Genomic DNA, 21549 nt, shown 5'->3' with positions numbered 1-21549 from the left:
GAAAACTGTGCATCTCAAAGCAAACTTTATTTGTTCAATTATTTTTAACAATAGCGTTTTAAGACCAATACACTGATTTTTTCAAGAAGGAAAGTCATTTTAAAAATACTTTTATTTTAAAAATAGGCCTGCATTCAGCTGTAGATTTTTTTCCCCCCAAGCTCTGATCAGGTTTATTTTGATTTGGGGAAAAAAAATACCATTGTGATGGCATGAAAAGCAAAATTTAAGTCTTTTTTAAAAACATCTCAGTACAGAATTTTAAAAACTATTAATGGAAAATAGAGTAAGGACATTAAGTCACAACAGTAATTACCACTGGCCAGTTCCTAGTATTCGGCTTCTCCCCTAGTTCTCCAGAGGAAAACTTAAGTTGAATCTTCAGCAGAATGATCTTTAAATATACTTTATAAGCAAAATGAGAGCTTTTGTTTACATAGTTTTTAGATTTTGCTGTTCCTAATTTTATTCTGAAACTCAAGTTTTACCCCAAACCATAATTACCATATGAACTTTGTAATGCACAGTTTTGTATGCAATTCAGCATGCAGTAGTACACCATTGGGCCCTGTCCACCCAGAGCTTAGGAAAAACAGGATCGGTCACACCCATTTAAAAACAAATCTCACACTATTTGCCAATGTGTAGTTTCCGTCTAAGTTAGGACAATGAAATATATGGATATATATCTATATATCTCATCTTAATTTTCAAAGGTAGGCAAAGGGAGTTCTTCACAGCTTAGCTTTGCCCGGCTGAAGCTGAAGATTTTGTAACTTCATAGCCAGACCCATGTTGCCAGTGATTTTCAATTTGCCTTGAAAGAAGGCCTGCAAGAAGAAAGAAAATTTATTACTTGGTGTTTTTTGTTTTGTGATTGCTGATATTTCTAGATGATCCAGCCCTGAGATCATTTATTTATCCAGGTTTCTTAAACTTTCTTCAAAATATGAAAGTTGGCTTTCTGGAATAGATTTAGAACTAGATTGCTCAAAGGGAAGGCTTTGTAAAAAGCTCACTTTACAAAGAGCAGTCACACGACACATCTTTCCCAAACGTCTTCTCTTAGAAATTGAGTCTAGGGGCGCCTGGGTGGCTCAGTCGTTAGGCGTCTGCCTTCGGCTCGGGTCATGGTCCCAGGGTCCTGGGATCGAGCCCCACATCGGGCTCCCTGCTCCACGGGAAGCCTGCTTCTTCCTCTCCCACTCCCCCTGCTTGTGTTCCCTCTCTCACTGTGTCTCTCTCTGTCAAATAAATAAATAAAAAGTCTTAAATAAAAAAAAAAAAGAAATTGAGTCTACCTTTATCTGCCTTCGTCACCAATGGTACATTTTCCAAATAGTAGGTAAAGTGGGTTTGTACTAGATCGATTTTGTTTAAAAATACTACATGTGGATCAAGAATATGAACTGAGGGGCACCAGGCTCAGTCGGTGGAGCATGTGACTCTTGATCTCTAAATTCCAGCCCCACACTGGGTATAGAGATTACTTACAAATAAAATCTAAAAAAAAAAAAAGAGTATGAACTGAAATTTTCAGTAGTCTGCTAGGGAAAAAAAAGCACATGCATAACTCCTGGGATTCAATACAATGTGGATGAAATGTCACCAATTTTGTTTCCTTTTTTGGTCTGCATGATAAAGGATTTATCCCTAGAGAGGGAGGACAGGCAGCCTGCTGAGACTGAGGTGCTGGTGTCAATCTTTGGCTCAAGAAGAAGAATCAAACCAACCCGAAGTGCAGAGCCACAATTTGTTCCATTTAACAACTGCCTGGGATTAGATCACTTGATGTTTGCTAAATTTATCATGTAACAAAATCCCGGGAAAACTTTAGAGAAATAATAGCAAATTTGGGAACATAGCATGATTTCCCTGCTATGATCTCAGTCTTTGACTCAATTGTTAAAATGAGAAAGAGCTAGATGAAAAAAGTTTCTGGTAGTCTTAGGTTTTTAAACAAGTATATTAAGAAGTTAGGAGCTCTTCTACCTTATCCATGGGAATGCACAGAACTCCACTTTTTCTACACCTTCTGGTAAGGGTGACTAATTCCTTTTTTTCTTTTCCCCCTCTTCTGTCTGGACAAACTAAATATTTCCTTTCTATATGGCACACAGCCTTCTGTCTGATGACTTAAAGGTCAGGTGTCTCAGAACACAATATATTTAACATATGTCCTTTAAAAATATGGACCAGCAGTACCTAAAAGAGAAACTCACCAACTTTCCTTTTTTTAAAAATTAAAAGAGAAAATGACTTTTTGTTTACTAATTATTATAGGGAAAACATGAGTCTTCACCCTTTAGGGAATGCAAACATAAGGATCAGTTTAACCTGGCCCCTAGGTGTTCTTCGTGTGTGCTTTACAGTGGAGAGCACACCACTTTGTTTCAACTGTAGCCAAACACTGAAATTATAATTTCCAATGCATTTAATGGTTTCCAGTCAAATCCTCTAAGCATAAGGGAAGACCATTAGCATATTAACAGAAATATCTGCCATTTTTATCTTTAATTCCTTTGGGTGCTAACAGGTATTCAAGAAAAATAAGCTGATCCTTTGCTCCCCCAAATGGGTGGTAAACAGATAAACTGAGAACGAGGGCAGCTGATGTGTGAAGTCTGATCACCCCGCCAAGGAAGTGCATGAACTGCACAGCGGAACGAGGAGCAGTGGGTGGGAAGGAGGAAGACAGCCAGCTCCTCTACTGGTGGCCTCTGTTTTGTCCAGATTCTTGGAGCAGGCTCTGTGGGTGGAGATGTCCATGCCAATGGTGTGTATTAAGCTGAAACATCACAGATGCAAGTCTCTCACTTGTCGGAGCATCAACTGAAATAGGCTTAGCTGCTTAGAGAAAGCATTTTAGAAAGGAATACTAGTGTGCATCAGATTTAGTTGTTTTAGTCTTCTGGATTACCAGGGGGCTGTAGGAATGAGACCTAAAACAGATCAGGCTGAGGCAACAGAAAAATAAGTTCATAATGCAAAGCAGCATCTAAGTTTCTTTTTGTTTTTTCTCTGGCTAATGAAAGCTCAGTGTATCAAGTCTGTTCTAATGAGTAGAAGACCCTCGATGATTTGGGGACCAGGAAAACCCATACAAGACATCAGTACACTTCAGACAAATACAATTTAATCCAGCAAATGTTTAGTGAAAACCTAAAAATGTCAGGCACTGTGCTAAGTTCTGGAGACATGAGGGCAAATAAGATGTGGTTTGTTCCTTTGAGACACTCAGAATCCAATGGAAAGGAAAGAGGCGCATCATGACTAATATAATGTGACAAGTGCTAAGCTTGTTTCCAGGAGATGGCCCAGAAGAGGGACTGGCTACAGTTCCCTGGCAACTTGTAAGGAGGTCTTTGGGGGTAACATCTGAGCTAATTTTGAAAGGAAAGGAGTTTGTCAGAGAAGGCAGTTCAGACAAAAAGAGCATGGGCAAAGACAGGAAATATAAAAGGTCATGCCTTTGTTCACATGGCTCCCTCCCCCTGGATGGCTCCTGCTTTCCATCTGTGCACTGCTAACTTCTGGTCATTCTTATGACTCAGCTTAAGTGTCGCTTCCTCTGTGTGACTTTGTGATGGCCAGGAAGACATGGCGCCCCCCACCGCCGTCCACAACCAAGGCATGGCACCCTGGATATTCGGATACACTTACTCTTTTACAGATTTGTCCCACACCAAATTGTGAATGCCCTGTGCAGAACTCTTGCTTATTCATCTGGATATTTCCAGCACACAGGACAGTGCCTGGCACATAGCCTGTGCCACAAATGTTTGTCATTTGTTAAGCGAACATTTTAGGGAACACTGGGTTTTGTGGGTTTGACCACTTTGCACTTTATGGTATGAGGCTGAGGCAGGAGATGAAACGGAATGGACTAAAAGACCCACCTACTAGGAGGAAATACGCTCCATCATACTTACCGACTGAGGATTCATTTTACCAGTCATTAACGCCAGTAAGTCCGAGTCAGCCATTGTGATTGTGCAGTCAGCCTTCTTATCTAAAACAGAGATAGGTAGGAAAAGAAAGGAGAAAAAGGGAGTACTCAGTTTCGTGTATACACTTTAGTCAAAAGCCACTGACTTTAACAAATCACCTCCAGTACTGGAGCAGTGTGGGGGAAAAGGGTACTTATGTACTCTTCTATGGCAGCCTGGTAAAATGTGGCATAAATTATAAGCAACCTTAATATTTAACAAGAGGGAATCCATTAAATTAATTATTGGGGCACCTGGCTGGAACTGTCAGTTAAGTGTCCGACTCTTGGTTTCGGCTCAGGTTGTGATGTTGTGATCTCACGGTCGTGAAATTAAGCCCTGTGTTGGGCTCCACACTCAGTGTGGAGTCTGCTTGAGAGTCTCTCTCCCTCTGCCTCTGCCCCTCCCGCTTGTGCTCTCTCTCTCTCTCTAAACAAATCTTTAAAAGAAATTATCATATTCATATAATGGGACACAATGCAATCATTAGATGATGTGGATCTACATTTATTGACCTGAATAAATGTTCATGTTCTACTGTATCATGCATGATACTGTTACACAAGCCAGTTACAAAACAAACTGTGAGCATGGTCCCATTTTTGCTTAAAAACAGATATTCAATTATATATGTATAGGAAAAAACATTTATAAACGTAGACACCACTATATTAATAGTAGTTACTGTGGCCCCCAGACTCTAAGGTGACCCCTGTGATGCCTGCCTCCTGTGTTCATGCCTTTGGATGTGCTCTTGAGTGTGGGCAGGACCTGTGACTTGCTTCTAGCCAAAAGAATGTGGCAAAGGAGATGTCATGCTTGTGGTTCCATTGTGTTATATAAGACTCTGTCTTGCTAACAGACTCACTCTCTCTCCTGCTGGCCTGGAATAAGCTAGTAGCTATGCTGTGAAGTGCATATGCAAAGGGCCATGTGGTGGGGTGCTGGTCTTTAGGAGCTGAGGGCAGACTCTGGCCTATGGCCAGTAAAAAAAACAAAGTTACCATTCTCCATAGCTGCAAGGAAATGAATTCTGCCAGCAACCTAGGTAAACCTAGACACACACCCTTCCACAGTCAAGCCTCCAGATGAGAACCCAGCCCTAGCCAGTGCCTTTACTGCAAGCTGTAAAACCCTATGCAGAGAACCCAGCTAAGCTGTCTTCAGCCAACTTACCCATGGAACCTGTGAGGTAATAGATGTGTGTTGTTTTAAGCCACTAAGTTTGTGGTAATTTGATATACAGAAATAAAAAAAAAAGAGTACAGTTATCTATATCAGGGGTTATCAAAATTTTCCTGTAAAAGATCAGACACCAAGTATTTTGGCCTCTGCCCAAAGCTACTAGGTCTCTATCACAACTAGGCAACTCTGCCTCTGTAGTGCAAAAGCCGCCACTGATAATACGTAAACAAGTGAGCGTGGCTGTGTGCCAACAGAATTTTCAAAGCGGGTAGTAGACGAGGGGGATGGGGTGGCTGGGTGATGGACACGGGGGAGGGTGTGTGTTGTGGTGAGCACTGTGTATTGTGTAAGAGATGAATCACAGACCTGTACCCCTGAAACAATACATTATATGTTAATAATAATAAAAAAAATCACCAAAAAACAGGTAGTAGAAAGAGGAGAGGATATTAGCAATTCATATGTCTGACAACAAATTTGTATCCAGAATATATAAAAAAATTCCTATCACTCAATTAGAAAAGGTTAGATAATCCAAAACAAACAGGCAAATAAGAGACACTGTACAAAAGATCTACAAATGGCCAGAAAAGCATATGAAACTGTGTTCAACTTCATTATTCACCAGGGAAATGCAAAATTAAAGGCATGGATGAGATACTACTATATACCTACTAGAATGAATGGCCAAAAAGGGAAAAAAAGACAATACCCAGTGCTGATTAGGATGCAGAGCAATTGAAAGGTCAATACAATGCTGGAGGGACAGTAAAATGGTACAGCCACTTTAAAAATCAGTCTAGAAGTTTCTTAGAAGGCTAAACATACATATGCCATATGACTTAGCAATCCCATTTTTAGGTGTTTACCCAAAAGAAATGAAAACATATGTCCACACAAAAAACTGTATGTGAATATTCATAGTGGTTTTATTAAAATGGCCAAAAGCTGGGAAAAAAACAAATGTGCATCAACTGGTGAATGGATAAACTACTTAGCCACAAAAAAGAAGCACCCCCCGCCCCAGCCTCGCAACGCCTCCACCTTCCACAAGGACTCAGTTCAAATGCACTCTACAAAGCAGCTCATTCTATACATGAAGAGCAGTCAAAGCAAGATGACTTTTGTGTTTTTTTTATTTTAACGATTCTCTAATGCATAAAAAAATTTTTAATCAGAAGTAGTGGATTCCTAAAGGATTCCAAAGTTACATATAATTCTTCTGTTTTTGTTTTGTTCTGTTTTTTCCTTCATTTCAGCTTTGGGTGGGAGGGAGGGGCAGGTGACACCAAGGATATTTTTTTATTGTTGGAATCTTTTCCGATGACCAGCTGAAGATCTGTACTGAAATACAACTTGTATGCCTTTTTCATTTTTAAAGCCTGCTTCTTGAATTTAAGCACAGTGATAGTGTTCAAAGAGCCAGCTCAGTCTGTAACATGTTTGAAAAGATATATCTGCATTTTGAGGTCCCTTTCAAATGCCATTTGCTAGATCTCTCAAGTGTTTTGTTTTTAAGATTTTATTTATTTGTCAGAGAGAGAGAGAGCGCACAAGCAGGAGAAAGGGCAGACAAAGGGAGAAGCAGGCTCCCCACTGAGCAAGGACTATGCAGGACTCGATCCCAGGACCCTGGGATAATGACCTGAGCTGAAGGCAGACGCCCAACCGACTGAGCCACCCAGGCGTCCCTCTCTCAAGCATTTTAATTGCTACATTCAAGTGCTTCACAAAGTCCAAGATGTTAGATGCTGTATGGCATGGAAAACTCAAGACTTTAGGCAAGGCTTATGGGCTTGCATTGGAGGAGGGAAGGGAACAGAATTTGTGTATTTCTTTGATTTAGAAATAAGGCATCTGGGAGATGCCATTATTTTCTGTGTTTAACTGAATTTTTGGTTGAAATATAAAATGTACTGTCCCAATATAAAACAGTAATTATTCGACCTTTGGAAAAAAATTTAAAAAGGAACAAACTACTGATGTTACATGCAACGACATGAATGAATCTCGGTGAAAGAAGCAGGCTCAAAAAACTATATTGGGCACCTGGCTGGCTCTGTCAGTAGAGCGTGCAACCCTTGATCTCGGGTTTTAAGTTCAAGTCCCACACTGGGTGTAGAGATTACTTAAAAATAAAAACTTAAAACAAAAACTACATACTGTATGATTCCATTTATATGACATTCTGGAAAAGGTAAAGCTAAAGGGACAGAAATCAGAGTAGTGGTTGCAGGGCATGAGGATAGGAAAAGGGGATTGCCTACAAAAGGACATGAGAACGCTTTTTAGGATGATGGAAAAATTTTATCTCGATTTTTGGTGATGGTTACACAAATATATGTATTTGCCTAAATTCACAGAATTATACATCTAAAAAGGGTAGACTTTATTTTATTAAATTATACCTCATTGAACCCAACTTAAAAAAAAAAAAACTAACAGTACCAAGTACTATCAAAAATGTGGAGCAAATGAAACTCTCATGTAATGTGCAAGATAATGTAAAATAGTATATCCACGTCAAAAACTGTTTGGCTATACTGTACCTTATGACCTAATATTTCTGCTGGTTATATGCTAAATAGAAATGAGCACACACATCCACTATAAGACCCATATGAGAATGTTCATAACAGCTTTATTCACAGGCCCCAAAATGGAAACACTGAAAAGATATATCAACCATGGAATTAGTAAATTCTGGAGCATTCACATAGCAAAAACAAACTACTGCTACATACAACAATATTAAAGAATCTTATGATGCTGAGCAAAAAAACCCCCAAACCTAAAAGAGTAAATACTGTATGAGTCCATGTAAATGAATTTCCAAAATAAATGAAATCAATCTATGGTGACAGAATTTGGAAGAGCGGTTTCTTGTGAAAGAGAATAGTGATAGCAGGGGGCATGAGAGAGGCTTCTAGCATGCTGGCAACATTTTGCAGCTTGATCTGGGAGATACATTCATCTGTAAACATTTATCAAACTGTACACTTCAAATTTATGCCTTTTATTATAAGCTAGACTTTAATACAAATTTTACACAAAACAAAAAACAGATTGTCAACCCCTAACATAGATGGTGGGATTATAGGAGAGTAATTTTTCCATTTTGTTTATCTTTTCTAATGTTTTTTACACTTAAGTAAATATTACTTACGCTACAAAATTTTTGAAGTATTAATTTTTTAAAGTTTATTTATTTAATTATTTATTTATTTTTAGAGAGAGAGTGCAAGCACGTGGGGCAAGGGGAGGAGCAGAGGGAGAGGGACAGTGAGCATCTTAAGCAGGCTCCACGCCCAGCAAGGAGCCCATCTCGGGGCTCACTCTCAGGACCCTAAGACCATGACCTGAGCCGAAATCAAGAGCCGGACACTTAACAGACTGAGCCACCCAGGTGTCCCTAAAAATATTAATTTTAATATCAAAGTATAACAAATAAAAAGACTGTACAACAAAGACTCTAATATCTCACTGCTACACCAGCCATGTCTACCTTGGACAGATAAGTTTCAAGTGCAAAAGGAAAAATTCACCAAGAAAAAAATCTGTCAGCAATCAGTGTCTTAGACAATTAATATAACCACAGTCCTCTAATAGTTGGCTCCTCCTCAAATTAAATTTGGCCTCTCCCTGAAACCAAGCAGCTTTCTAGCTTACTATTCTGTTTTATTTTTCTTTATTGCACTTATGTGAAACTACCTAACTTATCTGTATATGTGTTTTCTGTATTTGTCCACTAGAATAAACACTTCACAGGGACAGGGCCCTTGTCAGTTTTGTTTACTACTATATGCCTGGGTCCTTGAAGAGTGCCTGACACATAAAGGGCAATCAATAAATACTTGCTGAATAAGCAGATTATGTAGAGTTCAAAAGATTATCAAGTCATGGCCTAACAGTTAATCAGATAACCCGTGCCTTAATAAGAAATTTGGGGTTGCTATGGTCTGAATGTTTGTGTCCCCCACAAAACGCCCTATGTGATGGTATTAGTAGGTGGGGAGGTCAGGACTGTGGACCCTAATGAATGGGATTAGTGCCCTTATAAAAGAGTCTCCAAAAAGACTCCTAGCCCCTTCCACCATGTGAGTCCACAGCAAGAAGGCACTGGCTATATGTACACCAGCAAGAGGGCCCTCACCAAAAGTGACCCGGCTGGCACCTTGATCTCGGACTTCCAGGTTCCAGAACTGTGAGAAATAACTTTCTGTTGTTTATAAACTATTCAGTCTGTGGTATTTTGTTACAGCAGCCCAAAGGGACTAAGATAGCAGTAAGTTATTAAAGCACAGCATGCCCATATTATTAAATAGTTAAAACTAGATTGAAAGCTAAAAGTTGTTATTGTATGTCTTAGAACTCAGGGATAGACCCTAAAAAGATTGAGATTCAATGGCTATTCCATCTTTGCTTCTAACAAAATTTTCTTATTACTGGGGGGAAAAAAATGTGTGAAGCTTTGAAAATGAAGGGATTTATAGTCTAAAAAATTCAGTTCCCATGTAGATTTACGTTATCAAAGAGCAGGGAGAAAAAAAGCTAGTAAATTGAGATCTCTGGACTTGATTTATAGTTGGACTTGATCCTAATATGAAAAGTGAGTTTAGGTGCGCCTGGGTGGCTCAGTCAGTTAAGTGTTCAACTCTTGATTTCGGCTCAGGTCATGACTTCAGGATTGTTAAGATCAAGCCTCATGTCCTCAAGCCTCACGTCCATGCCCAGCACAGAGCCTGCTTAGGATTCTCTCTCTCTCCCTCTCCCTCTGCTTTCCCCCAACCTTAAAAAAAAAAAAAAAAAAAGTGAGTTTAGGAAGTGAAGTCTGCTGCTGCTGTAATTATCAGCATGCATTGCTCTCATGCTGAGCACTTCACATCCCATGGACTCATCTGATCTTTATAACAACCCTATGAGGATTAGAGATCAAACAACTTGCTCACAATCACACAGCTAAAGAGGTTGAGCTAGATCTGAAAGCAGATTCTTGCTGCTAGAGCCCATTATTCCCAAGCTCTATGGCTTCCGATTGTTATAGGAAGGATACAAACATTGAACAGCTCAGTTTGTTGTTGTGTTAAGTAGGCTCCATGCCCAAAGTGGGGCTTGAACTCACAACCCTGAGATCAAGACCTGAGCTGAAATCAAGAGTGGGATGCTTAACCAACTGAGCCACAGGTGCCCCGACAACTCAGTTTTAATTGGGCCTTTACCAGTTCATCAGTATCTGATGAATCTAGATGCTTTCTCAGTTCCCCAAGCCCTTTTGCAGAGTCTCAGACAAGTCTCTCATGTTCAAGCAAAATTAATGTTTACTATGTGTACTGGGGAGGAAGCAATGATTTACTGCGCTCTTACTATGCTGAAGTGCTTTACATACCTCATTTAATCCCCACAACAGCTCCATGGATAGAAATTATTCTCACCATTTTTTAGATGAGACAATTGGACTCAGGGAAGGTATACACCTAGTAAGTGACAGGGCTGTGGTCTGAGCCCAGTTTGGGTGTCTCCAAAGGCTATGCTCTTTCTATTGTACCTTGGGGATACGAGCCGCTGAGGCCTTCTATAGCACGTTGCCCACAAAGGGGCAGGGTTGAGAACTCAAGTTGATGCTAAGAAGGCAGAATAAAAGGAATGAAAGATAACGTGTCATGTTAGATTAATCAGTTGGCTTCCTAGAGATATGCTATATGAGTTGTTTTAAAGGAGAGGAGGGAGGGGCAGAATTCATAGACAAAGACACCTAGGCAGGAGGAAAAGATTATGGAAAATGCAGAAAATCTGAAGTCCTTAATATAACCATCTGTATAATCATTACCAAATTCTTACAATATAAGCAAATGAAATACTTTTTAGGAAATCTTACTTCATCAACAGTAAGTAAACCTCTCAACACTGTGTATATGCCAAAAGAACTAGCAATTCTCTTTAAGATGCTAGTTCAAACTAGGACAGGTTATTAATGCTTTAACATAGCTGATCTCTAACAAGTGGGCATTTGTTGGCTGATGTAAAAGGATCTGGCAATTTCCAGTGGTGGCTTTTACTGGGTAAGTCCACATTTCAACGCCACTCCTAGCTGCCAACAAGTGTCAGTTTCAGCAGAAATCACCTTGCTTCAGGGTAAATTCCCTTCAGGTCTAGGATGGGGCACCTAGTATGGGGAGAGCTCACAGCCAGAATACATACACAGGGAGTAAGGTTTTTTGAAATTATTTAATAGCTTTCCATAAGCATATTATCTTTCATGACAAACAAACAATAATAACAAAAAACAGGAGAAATTTTTTTTTACTATCACCTTATCATCTGCCTGCGCATATCAGAATATAATTCTAAATAACTATTTTCCAAAAGTTCTTATTTTTAAAAGCTTAAACCTAGATGAAGCATTCAGTTTTTTTTCCTACACCACATCAGAGTGGCAGCTCATAAAAATGCAAATTCATAGTTATTTTTCTGCCTACTGATTTTGAGGGGAAAGAAGTGACTATACGTAATTCGGGAACTTTCCACCACATTACCATGCTGCCCACACAAGATGCCCTTACTATTGCCTCTTCCTTCATGAATCTCTAGTTGATTCCTTGTTCAACAACGCCACTCTTAACATTTTCTCCTGTCTCCAAGCTCTAAACTCTATTCCAAAAGCTCTGCCAACCTCCTTTCTACCTCAAAATGCCCCTGAATATTTATCTACCCTCTCAGAGAAAGAAGTATCGTCCCTCCTTCCCGCCATGCTCCTGACATCATCCACTCCTCCAGGACCTCCCTCAATAATGTATCGGTAACAAAACTCACCCATCTTTGATAGACTTCCTTCTCCTACATAGCTTCCAGGTCCCATCAACTTCACCCCAAATACACTGGTAACTACGATGTAACAACATCTTCTTTTTCTCACTGCCAACACTCAGGCTATCCTTTTTGCTCACTTAGACAGCGGCAACATCCATCCTCCCAACTGCTCTCTCTGTGCCTGATTTCTCCCTTTCCAATTCATCAGATCTAATGCACCAGCTTCATCCTCTTAAAACACAGTCCTGACTTTCACTTTTCTACCTACAAAGCTTTAACTGGATTGATTATATATCAAATCACTTTCAAAGTTCATAGCATGGTATTTTAAGCTTTCCAAAAAGGTGGTCCCCACACATCATATTTTTTAATTGCACCACGCTCTCTCCAACAAGAGAAACGAAACATAAAATACAACATACAAAATGTAACCTGCTGAATACTTACTAAGCATCACTCATTTATTTTGCTGTTCATTTTTAAATTATTTCTTTTACTGAAGGCCTACCATGTATCAGGTACTATTGTAGGCAATGGGGATGCAGCAGTGAACCTAACAGGCAAAAAGCTCTGTCTTCATGCAGTTTACAATTCAAGTGAGGGAGACAGATAATAAGGAAATAAGTAAAATATTATAGAGTATATCAGATGGCAATAAGTGCTATAAAGAAAAATAAGGCAGCAAAGGACAATAGGGAATGGTTAACAGGGCTGTGATTTAAAAGCATTAAGGCTGGGGCGCCTGGGTGGCTCGATCAGTTAAGCGTCTGCCTTCAGTTCAGGTCATGATCCCAGGGTCCTGGGATCGAGTCCCACATTGGGCTCCCTGCTCAGCGGGAAGCCTGCTTCTCCCTCTCCCTCTGCTGCTCCCCCTGCTTGTGCGCTCCCTGTCGAATAAATAAATAAAATATTTTTTAATAAATAAATAAAATAAAGCATTATGGTTAAGGAACGGCTCACTGAGAAGGTGACATCTGGGCAAAGATTCAAAGGAAATGAGGGAAAAAGCCATGAGGATATTAAGGGAAGACAATTCCAGGCAGAGGGAATATAGTAGAAAGCCCCTAAATTGGGAACACCCTATGTTTCAGCAACGGCAAGGAGGACAGTGTGACTAAAGCAAAGTAAGGGCAAGCATAGTAAAACAGAGAAAAGTGGGGCCAGATCATGTAATGCCAGTATAAGAACTCTGGCTTTTACTGAGTGAGCTAAAAGCATTGGGATGGCTTTGAGCAGAGAAGAGTCACAATCTGACTTAAGTTTCAAAACAATCACTCCCAAATAAATAAATAAATAAAATGATCACTCCAGCTGGTGCGTGGAGAAGAACCTGCAGGGGGCAAGGTTAGAAACAGGGAGACCAGGCAAAAAAACGATGGAGGCTTAGACCAAGGTGGTAGTAGAAAACAGAATTTGCTGACAGATTAGACTATGTAGTGTGAGAAAAAAATGAGCCAATGAGGACCTCAAGGATTTTGGACCAAGGATCTGGTAGGACAGAGAACCAAATCCTGGAGATGGGGAAGCTGATGGGAGGAATACATCATTAAAGGGGAGTAGGAGCAAATCAGGAGTTTATACATGTTAGCTTCGGGATACCTATCAAGTATCCAAGTAAACTTGTCAATTAAGCAGTTGGATATACACCTTGTAGTTCACTGGCTGGGTCCATGCTGAGGATATGTGGGAGTCATCAGTGTAGGTATGGCTTTAAAAGCATGAGACTAGAGGGGATCCCTAGGGAGTGAATGGAGATACAACCGAGGCTTGGAGCATGCCAACATTAAGAAATTTGGAGATGAGAAAATAGGAAGAGAGGCCAGGAAGAACATCCAGTGGGTAAGAGGAAAGTCTAGAAGTATAATATCATGAAGGCTGAGAATGAACCACTGAATTTAGCAACATGGTGGTCACTGGTGACCTTGACAAGAATAGTTTTGGAACAGTGATACGGATAAAAGCTGACTGGAGTGGGTTCAAGAAAGACTGGGATGAGAGGAAGTGGAGACAGTGAGTATAGACAGGACTTTCAAGGCAGTATAACCATATGCTGGAGCATGTGCTTTACAGGATACTTAAGAGAGATAATTCTCTTAATCCTTGCATCAACCCTATGAAATAGGTACCATTTATTATTCCCATGTACAGATCAGAAAACTGAGGCTCAGAGAAGTTCAATAATTTGTTCAAAGCCAGAATCTGAATGGCAAGGCCAGGACCCCAACCCAAGTTTGTCTAATTCTAAAACCTAAAATTGGCAACTCTGTGATGGAGCCTCCCAATCTTTGGGAGGAGGCAGCTGTGACCTATTCCTATTCCCAAGGATTTACTTGTTCTTTTAACAGGGTCCTATACCTCTGAAGCCAGACCTCTTGGAAAACACCAAAGCAGATCCACATTTCCCCTTGTGTATTTGTCAGTGTTCCTGTAAACGAAGTCATCACTGCACTGACCTGAGTTAGGAAGAACTGATCCTTTGCCATTCTTCACATCCACCACCCAGGTGGCTTCTTTACCCTCAGGGCCGTCCTTCACCTTGAAGGCAAAAATACCACCGATTTTCTTCACAAACTGTTCCCCTTCCTGGAAGGAAAAACAAAACAAAACAACAAAACGCTGGGAGTTGTATTACATTTGTTTCTCTGGCTTTTTCTCTAAATTGAATGTTTAAATAGATACATGATGTGAGCAGCTGGGCCAGCCGTAGTCCCCAGGCTCCCTCAGGATCTTTTACCCAGAAAAATCTGAAAGGCAACAGGCAACAACTCCCTCATCTGCCAAATCTTTTGTTAAAAATGGCTTTCCGGATACAACTGGTGGAAGAAAAGGGAGAATAGGGGTTGCACAGCAGTACGTTCTACTGAAGTAGCTTTCCTTTATCTCAATAATTTCTGAAAGATTCACTCTGGCCTATCTAAATGTAGGAACCCCCCATTCCCTCTTTTTTTGCAGGTAAATTTCTTTACATGTGTTTCTGGTTTCCCACAATCAGAACTTAAAGATAAGGGTTCTGAGAACAAGTCTTTTATTCTGGGGGCGGGGGGTGAAGGGAGGCGACAACGTATTTTCTGGATTAGTATAAAGAATTATACAAGTAATATACCAACCACCAATTGCTTTCGAATCTTGAAGGAATGAAACTGAAAAAATAACCTCAGATCCCTATCTCTGTAGGTTGGTTTCCTTCCTCCTTCCCTCTTCCCTTCATTCCTACTTCTTTCATCGTTCCTTACGGAAATACTTGTTGATCACAACAATGACTGGGACCAGACATTGTTCTAGGCACTGAGAATATAGAACTAGGAGTTGGAAGGGTAAATGATCACTACGATCACTATGACAGCACAGGGGACTAAGCTAAGGCCGCTGGCAGGGTGAAAAATGAAAGGGTGACAACAAGCTCACATACCTTTCTTAAAAAAAAAACCAAAAACATGGTAATTCTACTGCAATTACTTTTCTTTAAAGAAACACATTTTTGGGGTGCCTGGGTGGCTCAGTCGGTTAAGTGTCCGAATCTTGATTTCGGCTCAGGTCATGATCTCAGGAGATGGAGCCCCATGTCGGGCTCCGCGCTGGGCGTGGAACCTGCTTAAGATTCTCTCTCCCTCTCCCGCTCCCTCTGCCTCTGCCCCTCCCCTTGTGCCCTTTCTCTGAAATAAATAAATAAATCTTTAAAAAAAAAAAAAAAAAGAAACACATTTTCTGTGGAAAAAACTGAAAAAAAATTTTTTTTAAAGATTTTATTTATTTATTTGACAGAGAGTGAGAGAACACAAGCAGGGGGAACAGCAGAGGGAGAGGGAGAAGCAGGCTCCCTGCCGAGCAGGGAGCCCGATGCGGGGCTCGATCCCAGGACCCTGGGACCACGACCCGAGCCAAAGGCAGACGCTTAACCATTTGAGCCACCCAGGCACCCCCCAAAATTGAAAATGTTGATAAGCAAAAAGAAAATATAAATCATTCATAGTTTTACTACTCAGAGAAAATAATATTTTGATGTAAATCCCCTTCATCTTTTTTCTCTCCATATGTTTTCATAAATGGGATCACATTTTTTTTTTTAAAGATTTTATTTATTTATTTGAGACAGAGAGAATGAGAGAGAGAGAGAGAGCACATGAGAGGGGGGAGGGTCAGAGGGAGAAGCAGGCTCCCTGCCGAGCAGAGAGCCCGATGCGGAACTCGATCCAGGGACTCCAGGATCATGACCTGAGCCGAAGGCAGTCGCTTAACCAACTGAGCCACCCAGGCGCCCAGGGATCACATTTTATATATATTGTTTTGTAATCCACTTTTCTGTTTCATATCATTATCCTCATTTCTGGGTCATTAAATATTCTTCAACATAATTTTAAATGACCACATACAGTCTTTATTTGTGTAAATGTACTATACTTCATCTAACCAATACTCTTGCTTGATATTTAGATTAATTCTTATTTCTGGCACTTGTTAACAATGCTGTGAATAACATTCTTACTAAATATTTTTACATAGCCTTGTTTATTGAAGCTTAAATTCCTAGAATTAAACATTGCTAATAACACTAAATCTGAAATCATCATTGGTTTGAATTCCTGCCATGTACTTCATAACCCAGAGCAAGTTACTAAACCTCTCTGAATTTCAGTTTTCTTCTTATCTGTGAAATGGAGATGCCAGTAGCTACTGTCATAGAGTTGTATGGTATTTAAAGACCCACAAAGCACAGAGTAACTGCTCAATAAATGTTAGCATTTTGTTGTTTTTGTTGTTATTTTACTCTATGATCTGTGTGCTATTCCTGTGCCAATATTAGAGTTTTATAATGTACTTTATACTTTGGTACAATAAATCCCCATTATAATTCCTCTCTTCCAAATATTGTTGGACTTGTTTTGGACATTTTCCCCCTCTACATGTACATTATAATAATTTAGTTAATTCTTCTCCCCACCAAAATGCTGTTGGATTTACATGGGGTTACATAAAATCTGTTAGATCAGTTTGGGGGAGAATATCTTTACAATATTAAATCCTCCCATCCATGAATATGGTATATCTTCAAGTTTTCTTTGATGTCCGCTGGCAGTATTTTGTCAATTTTTTCCCACATAGGCTCTTGTACATTTCTTACCAAGTTCATTCTTAGGTGTTTTATATTTTATACTGCTCTTAATATTTTTATTGCATTTCATGGGTTATTGCAAATATATAAAAACATATTAATCTCTGAATGTTTATTTTGGAACTGGCTACCTCTTATAATTTCTAATAGTTTTTATTTCCCACCTTCTTTATTTCAGCCTTACATTCCTGCAATAATTTAGACACAAGATTCTTCCTTTTGGTATCATAATATTCATTCTTTTATTTTTTTAACTTATTTTATTTAAATTCAATTAGTTAACAATTACTTTGATTAGTTAACATATCATTAATTTCAGATGTAGAGTTCAGTTATTCATCCGCTGCATATAACACCCAGTGCTCATTACATCACATGCCCTCCTTAATGCCCATCACCCAGTTACCTCATACCCCACCCACCTCCCTTCCAGCAACCCTCAGTTTGTTTCCTAGAGTTTCTTATGGTTTGCCTAATACTCATTCTTTTAAAAGAAAGATTTAAGTGTTTGATATGTTTAGGCACTGTGGTATAAGTACCTGAAATACTCAAATAATTATTATCTCTGAGGAACTTGCATAGACTGATATCAGATACTAACCTCTGTTTCTGTGTAAGCAGAGAGGCTGGCCTAAGTTCTTTCTTTTTGTTGTGTTTTGTTTGTTTTAAAGTATACAATTCCGTGGTATTTTAGTATATTCAAAGTGGTACAACCAACACCACTATCTAATTTTAGAATGTTCTTATCACCCCAAAAAGAAACCCAAAGCCACTGGTAGTCATCCCCCTTCTCCTCTCCTGCTAGTAACCTCTGGTAACCACCAATCTGCTTTCGATCTCTGTGGATTTGCTTATTCTGGACATATCATATAAATGGAATCACACAATACAAGGTCTTTTGTGACTTTCACTTAGCAAAATGTTTTTCAGGTTCATCCAATCCATGCTGAAGTATGTATCAGTAATTCATTCCTTTTTTATGACAAAATAACATTCCATTGTATGGATGCGGCACATTTCATTTAGTCATTCATCAGCTGCTGGTTGCTTGCCCTTTTTAGCTATTATGAATAATACTCCACGGACACTTGTGTACAAGTTTTTTTATATGAACACAGGCTCTAATTTTTCTTAAGTATATATTTAGAAGTGAAATTGCTGGGTCATAAGGTGATGTTTAACTTTATGACAAACTACCAAACTGTTCTCTAAAGTAGCCACACTATGTTACGATCCTACCAGCAATGAATGAAGGTTCCAATTTTTCCACACCCCACAGACTTTTGTCTTTTTATTTTATTTTTTTAAGTTTATTTAATTTTTTTTTAGTAACCTCTACACCCAATGTGGGGCTCAAACTCATGACCCTGAGATCAAGAGTCACATGCTCTTCTGACTGAACCAGCCAGGCACCCCAGGCTTTTTTGTCTTTCTAATGTTAATGGGTGTGTCCATGTTTTTCTTACACTAGATAACACACCTGAACCTATTCAGAAATAATCATGTGTCTTAGACTCCAAAGAAGCTATTCTAAAAATATTTAGTCTAGGCCTACTTATCTCAACAATCTCAGGAGCATTTCTTACATGTGGGTGTCCTGGAATTAACTATCAATATTTCCTAGTTAAACCAAGAAACCAACATTTCTTGTCAGATTTTTATAGAGAAATTCTCTTATTTTGGCTTCCCTTAAAATATCTCACTCAAATTATTCTAAGTTAGCTTTAGGAGAAATTAATTATTAATGACAACAATAATCTTTTTAGGGCTATAAAGTTTTCAAATCCTTTTATATACATTATTTCTTTAATCTCCATAAAACCTTATAAATAGTTGGACAGGTATTATTATTAGCTCATTCAGCAGAAAAAACAACTGAGGCTCATAAAGGTTAAGAACCCTTCAGACTATGTTCTATCCTGTTGCCAAGTAACCTATCTAACATAACCCATCTAACACTAACATAAGCCATCTAACACTTCCAGGTATGAATTTCTTTCTTTTTTTTTTTTTTTTTTAAACCATTTTTCATGGTTTTTTTTTTTTTTTTAAGATTTTATTTATTTATTTGAGAGAGAGAGAATGAGAGAGAGAGAGCAGGAGAGGGGGGAGGGTCAGAGGGAGAAGCAGACTCCCTGCTGAGCAGGGAGCCCGATGCGGGACTCGATCCCGGGACTCCAGGATCATGACCTGAGCCGAAGGCAGTCGCCTAACCAACTGAGCCACCCAGGCGCCCTCCAGGTGTGAATTTCTTAAATGTGGCTCCCCAGAGCCTATGGAGAAAGTCTGTCTTTATACATATCATTCAAATTCTTCATAATCTGAGGGATATTTATCTGTTCCTATCCAGCCACTTTTTTCATCCTCCTCAGGCTTTATGTTCCAACAATACTGATCATCTTGAGTTCCATAAACATATGTGCCTCCATGGCCATGCTTATGCTCTGTCCCAGCTCACTCACCTCCCATTCACATTCCCACCCCAACCTCATCAAGTCCCTGTTCACTTGCCAATTCTTCTGGGAAGGCTTTTCTACCTGTACTGGACACTTTGATAGCCCTTTGCACATGCATCCATGTTTCTTGTTAAAGCAGTATTTTTCTTTCCTGGGAAAATCTCTCCATGTCTATCTTTCCACTAAACTCTGTTCCCTGAAGGGCAGGGACGTGTGGTTAGTAAGTAGTACAACCAGAACTCAGTTCCAGTTTGGTTTAACTTTAAATTCAATGCTCTTGTTGTTTGACCATACCATACTGCAAAGTAGGTTACATCAATACTTGCAACTTAAGCCTATGAAAGCAGTGTGTCTCCATAAATGAATCTTAAGTTCAAGTCTTCTCCATATTCCTTGAGATCTTTTATCCCTCAAGTTTCTGTGAAGACACTAAAAGAGTGGGTTAGGGCACCTGGGTGGCTCAGTCGTTAAGCGTCTGCCTTTGGCTCAGGTCATGATTCCAGGGACCTAGGATTGAGCTCCCTGCTCAGTGGAGAGCCTCCTTCTGCCTCTCCCACTCCCCCTGCTTGTGTTCCCTCTCTCGCTGTGTCTCTCTCTGTCAAATAAATAAATAATAAAATCTTTTAAAAACAAAACAAAAAAATAAATAAAAGAGTAGGCTGATAATCCTGGTGTGGTGGGCCACCCAAGAGCCAGGCTTCCTTTGGGGCCAGCAGCCCATGAATGACTATTTCTAGGTGCATCCATGCCATCTGCATGCATAAGCCTCAGGAACAGACACCAACAAGTCAGAGCAGAAAAACACCAGCAAACATTTAGAAATTCTACTTAGCGTACTTGGAGAGAAATTCCTCCCACCTCCTTAAAACAGATGTAGATTAATTTTACACTTGCCATTACTTTTAAGAACTGATCCTCTTATAAAATAACATTTTTCATTGAAGAAGTGAGACAGGGTAAGGAAATGGACAAGGAGAGAGTTAAAAGAGGAAAGAAAATACACATTTGTTGAGAAACTAAAGATCATTAGTACTAAGAAAGTTCTAAGTGCCTCCTTGATGAAAAAAAAGTATTTCTTTCTGAGTAGGCAAAAGGTCAAGGAGTAGATTCTGTCTCAAACTTAATTGGAACAAAAAGTTAAGACAGAATTCAAAGAAGGGCAATGGGGTATTGCTAACAGACAAAAGTGGAAATAAAATCTCTGGCCAGATTTCCTTTGCTAATGCAGAAAATGCATGAATTAACAAAAGATTCCAGGACTTTCACTTTCTAGTCCTCACAAACATTTAGGAAACTTACAATCGTGGGAAGAAAACAAGGGGACAAGGTCCATGCAAGTGAGGTTATGGAGGGAGGAGAAAAGAATTAAAATGGGAGCAGGAGGAATACAATTGCAAAGCTAAAAGAAGACTGTGAAATAAAAACAGTACTGCTTTGTTAATCCCAATAATGAAGTATTCAATGATTGACATATAGTTTACCAGGTACTAATTATTTTTATTTGATTTTTTTAGACAGAATAAATTGGAAAAAGAAACAGGACAACTTGGCAGAAGCAATTATCCTATGGGTTGCTCTGCAGACAAATATTGGTGGCAAGAAAAAAAAAAATTCAAGCTGAGCCCTGATAGAGTCCAATTTCAGTTCAGTGGACATATATAATGAAAGTAATTAAACAATAACAAGAGGGGCACCTGGCTAGCTCAGTCAGGAGAGCATGTGACTCTTGATCTCAGGGCCAGGTGTTTGAGCCCCATGTTGGGGGTAGAGATTATTTTAAAAACAAACAAAAAACCAACAATGAGGGGCGCCTGGGTGGCTCAGTTGGTTAAGCGACTGCCTTCGGCTCAGGTCATGATCCTGGAGTCCCTGGATCGAGTCCCGCATCGGGCTCCCTGCTCAGCAGGGAGTCTGCTTCTCCCTCTGACCCTCCCCCCTCTCATGCTCTCTCTATCTCATTCTCTCTCTCAAATAAATAAATAAAATCTTAAAAAAAAAAAAA

The 21549-nt window shown here is 39.5% G+C and overlaps 1 protein-coding gene across 2 annotated transcripts in view; it reads right to left on the bottom strand.

Annotated features, from left to right (window-relative positions):
- Nucleotides 1-190: 190 nt before the first annotated feature.
- The window catches only part of SCP2 (sterol carrier protein 2), a 76883-nt gene continuing 55524 nt past the window's right edge, over nt 191-21549 (bottom strand). Inside the window, exons 9-11 of one of the 2 annotated variants that reach the window (XM_081816956.1) lie at nt 14435-14564; nt 3933-4012; nt 191-830 (exon numbers count right to left, since the gene is read on the bottom strand). In XM_081816956.1, the coding sequence (XP_081673082.1) occupies nt 735-830; nt 3933-4012; nt 14435-14564 (306 nt within the window). In that variant the 3' untranslated portion in view covers nt 191-734. The other variant, XM_081816957.1, reaches the window with a different exon arrangement.

Source organism: Leptonychotes weddellii, chromosome 4, assembly GCF_054177405.1.
Source record: "Leptonychotes weddellii isolate Sample4059 chromosome 4, ASM5417740v2, whole genome shotgun sequence".
Taxonomy (NCBI): domain Eukaryota; kingdom Metazoa; phylum Chordata; class Mammalia; order Carnivora; family Phocidae; genus Leptonychotes; species Leptonychotes weddellii.
Note: the sequence above shows the minus strand (reverse complement) of the source record. Positions and strands in the feature narration are given on the sequence as shown.